The 10,285-nt window shown below is 42.1% G+C and overlaps 1 protein-coding gene across 1 annotated transcript; it reads left to right on the plus strand.

Annotated features, from left to right (window-relative positions):
* The first annotated feature begins 4,473 nt into the window (after positions 1–4,473).
* On the plus strand, positions 4,474–10,243 carry ddx18 (DEAD (Asp-Glu-Ala-Asp) box polypeptide 18). The gene is made up of 14 exons (XM_073473427.1): positions 4,474–4,666; positions 5,324–5,509; positions 5,597–5,857; positions 6,922–7,057; positions 7,202–7,302; positions 7,443–7,642; positions 7,813–7,927; positions 8,050–8,189; positions 8,273–8,434; positions 8,534–8,686; positions 8,793–8,906; positions 9,109–9,165; positions 9,547–9,724; positions 9,848–10,243. The coding sequence occupies exons 1-14, from the start codon at positions 4,564–4,566 to the stop codon at positions 9,994–9,996; spliced, it is 2,055 nt and encodes a 684-aa protein (XP_073329528.1). The 5' UTR covers positions 4,474–4,563; the 3' UTR covers positions 9,997–10,243.
* The last annotated feature ends 42 nt before the right edge of the window (positions 10,244–10,285 follow it).

A 10,285-nucleotide genomic window follows, 5' to 3' on the forward strand; every position in this document is an offset into this window, starting at 1 on the left:
TAGTAGTAGTAGTAGTAGCAGTATTACTGCTTTGATGAGTAGTAGTTGTAGTTTTAGTATTATTGTTTTTATTAGCAGTAATAGTAGTAGTACTGTTGTTTATTATTATTATTATTAGTAGTAGTAGTAGTAGTAGTAAGCATAATGAAACCAATATGATTGTGATACATAACAAAGTATTACTATATAATAACATTTTTACAATAAGCCCACATATATAATTAAAAACATACGCAACACCTGGCTGTGCTTTTATTAATACAGATAAATTAATAAATACATTCCGGGCGGAGTTCCTCCTGATTTCAGAGCACAAATTGAATAAATAATTGAATAAAAATCATTATTAAAATATATATCTATAGGTAAAAACCTGTAAACTGTCTGTCCTCCGGGTCAGTAGGTGGCAGCAGCGGTCGCTCCTCCAGCCGCACCACAGAAGAAGAGACACTTAATCCGCTGTGTTTACAGTGATGGAGCCGCCGGTGTGCAGCAGCAGCAGCCAGTAGGTTCTGGTCCGGTACCGGTGCTCTCTCTGGATACATGACACACTTCAGAGGTCAGATCCGGGGGCCACACTGGGGTCCGACCATGGACAACCTGCTCATCGACTTCTGGAGGAAACACGAGTGTCTTTATAATTCCTCGGCTTCTTCTTACTACGACCGGGACCTGAAGAACCGACTGTGGAGCGAGTTCGCCTCGTCCATCGGAAAGTCCGGTACTGTTGTTATTTATTTAACATGTGCAAAAAAACAACAACATGCAAGAAAGAAGTAGCTGGGAGGTACAAACCTGTTTAACTTTGTATTTGTAGAATATTATTTGTTAATTTGCACTGTAACTTTCAACAGAAGTAGACCGATTATACCGAATATCGGCCCGATAATCGTCCGGGCCGATATTCGGTATCTTTTTGATTAGTTGTATCAATTTTTTTAATTATTCATTTTTGGGGTCCAATGTCAATAACAGTAATAGGGAGTTAAAAATATTCCATTAGGTATATCTGTCGGCCGATATACGCACATTTTTTATAATGATGACTCACGTGTGGTTATAAGATGCGTTATAGAGGTTTTTACAGTTCAGCAATAAACTTTATCGCTCAAAATTCAAAATGACACCAGTGCTGAAACAGGAAACTTCACAGGGAAGTTAATAATTATAAATTACCCCGAGCATCTTTTTCTGACTTCTGCAAAAGGAGAATACAGACATAAATACAGAAATTAATAAGTAAATAACTATATAATTTAAAAATTGGTAAATAAATAAATAATTAATAAATGAGAAAGGGTTAGGGTTGTAAATAGTTGTAATTAGTAATCACTAATACATGTAATAATAGTTAGTAATACAAAGTTTAATAATTACAGAGGTAAATTAAAGCAAAATATCAATTTATGTCACATTTTATAAATTTAAATAATGACTACATTTATTCTCATTTTTATTTTTAGTGCATTTAATGGCATATTAATTTATTGATTGAGACATTTTTGTATTTAGTTATTTAGTTATATAGTGCAGAAGAAGTATAAAGTTGCAAAAAATGAAAATACTTAATTGAATTGTACCTCAAAATTGTACTTGTGTCAATTATAGTTAGTTACATTTCATCACTTGTTATTCTAGATTTTGACACTGAGATTTTTATTTTTACTGCAAATGAATATCGGTTCCAAATATTGGTTATTGATTACTAATAACCGGTAACTATAAAAACTATATCTGTCGATCATTACGTCTTCTTTACTATTAAGTTGCTGTTCTTCAGTCATAATTATGCATATCTTACTGAAGCTGTTTTTCTTGCAGTATCTGATGTTGAGAGAAGATCGAGATCCCTCCGGACTCAGTATGGGCGGGTCTTATATCACCCGGAGAGGGTCCACACGGCCCAGCAAGAGATGCTGAGGGAGAAACTGGATTTCCTGAGGCCGTACATAGTTCGCAGGCGCGGTGATCCACGTCTGGTATGTTTGAAACCGATGCATGAAAAGCCTTGAAGGCAGCTTTGCAGATCTTGATTGCAGATTTTTTTTCCTGCTTGTACTTTTTGCAGGGGGAAAAGTTTGATGATCGGGAGGAGGACAACGAGGAGCCAGAGACCGAAGGAAGTATTGATCAGGAGATGGGAAGCTCATTTGGCAGCCCGCTGGATGCTGATGTGACCGGACGAGATCTGGATGATGAGCCCCAGTCCGGCTCCTCCACCCTCCGCCGTCCAAACCCACAGCCTCAGGTTACAGACGTCATGTCTTTGAGCTGTCCGCACCATCACAACGACGAGGGCTCCCCCGACCAAACAGCGAACGCATCCAAACACGACCTGCTAAACCAGTTCGCAGAGGTGATGCTGGCAGATATGCGTCACATCAAAGACCCCATGGTGCTCATGAGACTCCGCCGAGACATCACCGACCTGGTGTTCAAAGCGGTGGAGGAGGACGCGCAGAGACGATGCGTTCGAGCACCGTCTGTGCCCGGGCCGCGGGAGAGCGCGCAGTCACGGAGCTGCTCCAGGCCCCAACAGGCGTGTTCACAGACAAACTACTCCTGGAGGCAGAGGTTTCTGAAGAGGAAGAGTAAAGGGTGTGAGGTTGGGAGGAGGAGGTGGGAGGAGATGGAGCACACGAGGAGGACGTCCAGGAGTCAGTCGTCGCAGCCCGTCCAGCAAAGCCAAGCGCTGGAGGGGATGAGCGAGAGCAGCTCTCAGGTCGTTATTCAGGCCTCTGAGATCAAACGAGAGATGGACGCTCACACAGTGAAGATTGAGGAGGAGATACTTCCACTGGCTTGAAAGTGTTGGAGACAAAGTCGACACTGTTACTTGTGTAGGTTAGGAGGCCTCTTAAAGGGCAACTCCACCCTTTTTACATATTAAAGTGTGTTTACAACTGCATATGTGAAAAGAGTAGTATAAAGCCTTTTGTGTCTCCAGAGGAAGCTGCATGTAATCTGATAAAGCGCCTCCAGCGATGTCACTCAGCGGGTCAGTTGCATTGTGGGTAATGTAGGAAAGAATGCATGTTCTGCTGTATCAGTTTGATCGTTTGTCTTCACACTGGAGTGAAAACAGGTTATAGGAGTGCATTTCTGCTTTTGAAAACCTGAAGCCTACATTACCCACGATGCAACTGCCTCTGGAGCCACAAAAGGCTTTAAACTACTTTTTTCACATGTGCAGTAGTACTAACACAACACTGTAAACACACGTTAATGTGCGAAACTGCCCTTAAACAGTAAGTGATAACAGTAGAAAGTAGATGAGACAATTCTTTGGTTAGATTGAGGCACAAAAACACTTCAGGTGTAGGAAAACCTGTTGCTTTGGCTCACCTGGTTCATCTATCCAAAAAGATATCATAGTTTCATGATATCACATTATATGGTACTATGCAAGTATTATCAGTTACAATGACCCTAACAATCTCCTGACAGACATGAAACTTGATATGAACTGGAAATATTGTTTTTTTTTAATAGCATTAATACGGGAGGATTCGATACTGTAGAAAAGCAAATGTACACAGTAAGATAATCGGCAGTTCAAACTATGGTCGACCTTGAAAGCGGTATCTTTGCTGCAACCCTACCTGGTTCTGTCGCGGCTGAAAAATGGCTTCCCGTCTCCTTAAAGCACGACACCATCATCCAACCCTTCTCCTGGCACTGTAGTCAGCTCATGTACAAGCAATGTGAAGGTGATATGACGCACATTGCGGGAATGTTTATATATAAAAACACACAGATTTAACGTTTCTGTGGTTTGCAAAAAACACAAATGCAAAAATATTTTATACTGGCAACTTTGCTGAGTAAATATAAGGGACTGTTCCCAGGATAAAGAGGGAGCCGACCGAAGGACACTGATGTAAAGTACCGAGGAGCAACTGTAATATCAGGAACCAAATCACTTCTCTGCCTTTTCAAACACAAACTGTTGAGTTTCTAATGAATCTGTGAGCTTCAGAAACTATTCAGACTAACTGCTGGTTCGTATGTAAGCGTGGTATTAAACATGGAAGTAACATATGGATGACCTGCTTCTATTAAAGAGAAAACACCTGATTTCCCTCTTGTTGTTGTTTTGTGTGTGTGAGTACTTGCTCTGTAGACGGTGTGTTTTTGTCTTTGAATGGTGTTTGGACACTGAGCTGAACTTTGCTTTAAATTTGAGCAGTAAAATGAAAAATATTGATAGTTGCAACCACTGACCAGCAGATGGTGGTGTCAATAAACATATGGATTACTGCTGATATGACATTTTTTAATAATTAAAAACCAAAATCAGAGACTGATATGCAATCGAACAAAATTAAAATATAAATGATAGCATCTTTTGCTAATGCGTAATGAGAAAACAAAGGTAAATAAATACAAATTAGTTTACCATAATTTAAAAAAATAAATAAATACGTCTTTTAGGTGTTTTTTTTGAGTGCCTGTCTGTGCGACGTTCGAGGTCCTTCGCATTTTCACTCAGGCAGGGCAGACGGTTACCCCGGAGGGTCCTGAACACCACACACACACACACGTGTGCTGCGCTCTGTAATCATGGCGGACCTGCAGATGAAGCTTCTCCGGAAGAAAATCCAGAAAAGAAGCGAAAAGAACAAAGAGCGAAAACTACTTAAACAGACAGACGAGCAGGAGACAGGTGAGGCCGGTGGAGCGAAATTATTCGGTTGTTGTTGTTGTTTGTTTATCGTGTTTCTGTGGCGGTGACGAACTTCACATGCTAAGCTAGCTGCGTTAGCTCCTCACGGCATGTTTCTGATCGGGAGGTCCTTAAATGTAGAAAATGTTGAATTTCACTGACACACATAATGTTAGATTAGATTAACGTATCACATTGGGATATTATTTTGCGTATGTCACAGTAATTTGTCACAGATGAGTGGGGTTTTCATGGTTTCCTCGCTTACGTTAAGCTAGCTAGCATTCAGGTTTCCAGTTTTCCTTCAAGATGAGACTCAGCAGAGCAAAATCTGAAGTATTAACTTGTGCTGATGTTTTTGTACAGTGATAATATGTTGTCATGTAACTGTTTTTACATTGTAATGTTTTATTTTCTAAAGAGATGTTGTCTCTGTCTCCTGCCGAGGGACTGCAGATGCAAATTAGCTTTAAGCTAACTGTGCTGCAGCTAAGGAGCTGTGCACTGTCAAATAATAAATACACTTAAGACTGACTGACAGAAGCGTAATGAAACATTTTAAATCTTTATTAAGTATAATCATGAAGCACGTCATGACTACTAACATTTCTTTCCACATTATTTGACTAATCTTCTCTTGAAATGTGTTTTTGACAGTAAACTCAAATGGAGTGGAGGAGGAGTGTGAGGAGACAGTATCTGCATGCAAGACAGACAAGAAGCCCAAGAAAATCCAGAAGAAGCCGACTGAAGCACCATCCGAGGGGACCACGACAGAGGAAACGTCTCTGAAGAAGAAGAAAAAGAAGAAGAGAAAACTTGCAGACACCTCTGAGTCACCAGGTAACAGAAAGAGGAGTTCGACAACATGAAACTGACGTGTTGGTGTTTTTGTGGTGACAAACTAACATGTTTTAATCTTTATACCAGCTGAGAAGAAGACCAAAACAGTGAAGGAAGATGACGAGGAGGAGGACGAGGAGGAGGAGGGAGCGGCATTAGCAGATGAGGATGGAGATCAGGCTGCTGCCAAACCAGAGGGAGCTTCAGATGAAGATGATGATGAGGAGGAAGATGATGATGATGATGAGGAGGAGGAAGATGATGAAGATGAGGAGGAAGAGGAGGACAAACCCAAAGAGGGAGATGATGAAGAGGAAGATCAGCCTGAATTACCCTCTGGCTTAACAGGTATTTAAGTTCAGCCGTACAACAAAGACTTTGTCATACTTAAAACTGCGGCTTCTCCATTATGGCAGAAATCATTATCGTGATTATGTTGATCATTATTTAGATCACGATTAGTTCTTGATGTCCTTTATCTTTTAATGTAATTCAACTGAAAAACAAATGAAAAAATATCTTAGTGTTTAAGATATAATAATAATATGTAATTTGAAAATATTGAGAGTGGAGCGATCGAGAGGGAGGTCAGACATCAGAAAAGGAGCAGCAGGAAAATGGTGTTTCACATCTCGGAGTTTATTTTGATCAAACCAGAGCTGATGATTGTTGAAACGGTGGAAAGACGAGCCAAGATGTTTTTTTTCTGTGTTTCTGAGTTTTTAGTTTGTTTGCGTTGATTTTTAATGAAGTGTGTTTTACGTGATATAATTTGTGGTTTTGTAAATGGAGTCTGGTGGCTTTAAGGAGATATAAGGGCTGTTTCTGGTTAAACATAAAGGATCTCACAAAACAGAAGGTTCATCTCTGTAGGACTCATTTCTGTAACGTTGTCAGACTCTCAGAATAACATGTTCAGCCTGTCAAAGGAAAATCGAGCTTTCCAAACTTTTCAAACTTTTTGGACCTAATAGTCATTTACACACCAAAATATGTAAACTTAGGGCCCAGATTTGAAAACGCCACAATTCCCCTTTTAATTATAATCTTATTCACCAGAAACCAGGTCTCTTTTTTTTTTAAGTGTTGTCAATGAGAGAAAGTATAAAGAGTATTCATTTACCGAAGTTCAGGACAAATGTTGCCTTCATGTGTTGCCCGTTCAGTGTTTCCATCATGAAACGGGTGTCAACTGAGGCATACAGAGACTCTTGTGGTTGTCTTTGGGAGGAGTCACCAGTGATTCTCCTGACAGGATTTAACTGCAAGGACACGACGGATTAGTCTGAATATCTCCAGGAAAATGACCTTTCTGTGTTTGCTTTCTGTTCTCACACTTTTTCTCAGCTTTTCTCTAAAACAAACCTGCCTTTGCGAAATCATTGCACTCACTAACTGACCTGATGTTTCAGGAGCATTTGAGGACACGTCCTTCACTTCTCTTTCTGAGCTGGTGAGTGAGCACACGCTGAAAGCGGTGAAGGAGATGGGCTTCGAGCACATGACTGAGATCCAGCACAAAAGTATTCGCCCCCTGCTGGAGGGGAGGTAAGTCGGTTTATCTCTGTAACTCATGTACCAGAATGTCAAACTGCAATACTTCAACACCATCACAGATCATCAGCTGGTCGGAAAAAGTAATATCACTGTGACTACGTTGATACTAACAGTGTTCTGTCTGCTTCTCTGCAGGGACGTTCTGGCTGCTGCAAAGACAGGAAGTGGTAAAACGTTGGCCTTCCTCATCCCGTCTATAGAGCTCATCTACAAACTCAGGTTCATGCCCAGAAATGGTAAGATGATTATCTATCCCTTGTTCTTCTGGGCTGCTGAGGGGATTATATAGCTTTCACCCAACGCATCAAACTGTATTATGTAAGTTGAGTTGAAGTCTGTAACTAACACCTTCTCCTCTTCCTCCTCGTCCTCCCAGGTACCGGTGTCGTGATCCTTTCACCCACGCGTGAGTTGGCGATGCAGACGTACGGTGTGATGAAGGAGCTGATGGTGCATCACGTGCACACCTATGGTCTGATCATGGGCGGCAGCAACCGCTCAGCTGAGGCCCAAAAACTGGCCAATGGTGTCAACATCCTCGTGGCCACACCTGGCCGTCTGCTGGACCACCTCCAGGTGAGCGTTACATTATTTCTTTAGAGGTCACTGTGATTTGTAGAGTTGGTGGTTTTGGCACATTAATCAAACATGTTACAAGCTGTTTTATCACTGCTTTGTGTTGTTTCAGCTCCTGATTGTCTTTAATACTTGAATACAAATATTTAAAAAGACATTTGTGCCTTCAGAATACGACTGGATTCATGTACAAGAACCTGCAGTGTCTGATTATCGACGAGGCCGACAGAATCTTAGAGGTTGGCTTCGAGGAGGAACTGAAGCAGATCATCAAGCTGCTGCCGAGTACGTATCTACTGCCGCCAACTCTCTGTCCTCTGTGGTCGGATAGTCTTTCTTTTTCAAACCCTCTGAGCCATCCTGCTCTCTACACCACTGATTAATGTTTGTTCCTGTGTTTTCTCCAGAGAAGAGACAGACCATGCTGTTTTCAGCCACTCAGACCCGTAAGGTGGAGGACTTGGCTCGTATCTCCCTGAAGAAAGAGCCGCTGTACGTCGGCGTGGACGACAACAAAGACAACGCCACCGTTGACGGCCTGGAGCAGGTACTGTCGCTGCATTTCTGTGGGATCTGTTAGGACGTATACGACATATAATCTGATGTGAAGTGACGTGTGTTGTGTTTCAGGGCTACGTGGTGTGTCCGTCAGAGAAGCGCTTCCTGCTGCTCTTCACCTTCCTGAAGAAGAACAGGAAGAAGAAGCTGATGGTCTTCTTCTCTTCCTGTATGTCTGTGAAGTTCCACTACGAGCTGCTCAACTACATCGACCTGCCCGTCATGGCCATCCACGTAAGACGAGTGACTGTGTGATCCAGAAGCTTCATCCACAAGCCAGCTGCTGTGACAACAAACAAAAACACAACCGTTTCTTCTTCTTCTGTTTCTCAGGGCAAGCAGAAGCAGACCAAACGTACCACCACCTTCTTCCAGTTCTGTAACGCCGACTCAGGCATCCTGCTGTGTACTGACGTGGCGGCTCGAGGGCTGGACATCCCCGAGGTGGACTGGATCGTCCAGTACGACCCCCCAGATGACCCCAAGGTATCAAAACTACTCCGACATAATGCCACAGAGTATTAATTCTCTTTTAGAGTCGCAGTGGAGTGACGGTTAAAGATGTGCGTCAAGCTTGTCTTCATGTTCACAGGAGTACATCCACAGGGTGGGCAGGACAGCCAGAGGCATCAACGGCAGAGGCCACGCGCTGCTGATCCTCCGACCAGAGGAGCTGGGCTTCCTCCGCTACCTGAAGGTGGCCAAGGTAACCATCTCCAACTCAAACCTGTCGTGCAGAATAACAATGTTTTAAAATATACATTTTCAAAGTGCCCACAAGTGTTAATAAAATAAATAAAACAAGGGCCTGCAGGTTTTTGGGCTCTGAAGGCAGCCTTTACTAACATTAATGTGCCGTGTCTTTAAGGGGGATTTGTCTTTATTAACACGTGTCTTCTGTTGTCCAGGTCCCTCTGAGCGAGTTTGATTTTTCTTGGAGTAAAATCTCTGATATCCAGTCCCAGGTAAGAATTCTACTTCTTCAGCTTCAACAAGCTTGTTGAATCTTAAAAAGTCTTCAAATATCTTGTATAAAATGTTTTCTGCAATTAAAACCTCAGAAATTCAAATTGAAGACTATTCCAAGACTTTTAAGGCCTTTTTAAAAAATGTTCTTCTAGATTAAAGTCCACATTTCTGACATTTATCTGCAAAGTTTTAATAAGAAAAAGATGATTTGTCAAATAGTCTGTTTAAATTTGGTTAGAAATGATTTTTGGAAAAGGATCTTAAAAAACATAATACCTGCATTCATCCTGTAAATGCTAGCTGTTCAGCTCTGTGAATGAAATTCAAAGACCACCTGACGGCTCCAGTCTCATTTCAAACTGCTTCCTGTCCTCCAGCTGGAGAAGCTGATCGAGAAGAACTACTATCTCCACAAGTCGGCTCAGGAGGCCTACAAGTCCTACGTGAGGGCTTACGACTCCCACTCGCTCAAACAGATCTACAGCGTCAACACCCTCAACCTCCCCATGGTGGCGCAGTCGTTCGGCTTCAAAGTGCCTCCATACGTCGACCTGAGTATCCTTTGCTGCGATTTGACACCAAACTGTTCTTGTTTTTTGACACGGACGTCGTTTTTTATTTTAGAAGTCATTATGTTTCGTTCCAGTGTTGCTTTTCTTTAACTCGCCTTCTCTCCAGACGTCAACAGCAGCAGAGGTGTGAAGATACAGAAGCGCGGCGGCGGAGGAGGGTTCGGATACCAGAAGTCCAAACAAGGGCACAAGTCCAAATTCTTTAAACACGTCAACAAAGGGGGGAAGGGAGACAGGCGGCAGTTCTCCCGCTGAACCCTTCCAGCAGACTAAATCCTGGACTGATTCCTCTTCTGTGTATCTGAAGAACTTTTTATTACATGAACTTCCTGTCTGGAACCAGGTGTTATGACACCTGTTTCTCTGACATCATAAGACCCCCGTTTCCTTCCTACGAGTTGTGTAAAAGTATTTTGTAAATGTTGAAGAATTCCTCGTGTTGACCAGAAATGCTCGACTTTCTTCATTTCACCTGCCCGGATTATTAAATCTATTGACTTTATATACATTCAGTTTGCTTTATTCATGTTCTGTAGACTTTTCT

This window comes from Pagrus major, chromosome 9 (genome assembly GCF_040436345.1).
Source record: "Pagrus major chromosome 9, Pma_NU_1.0".
Taxonomy (NCBI): domain Eukaryota; kingdom Metazoa; phylum Chordata; class Actinopteri; order Spariformes; family Sparidae; genus Pagrus; species Pagrus major.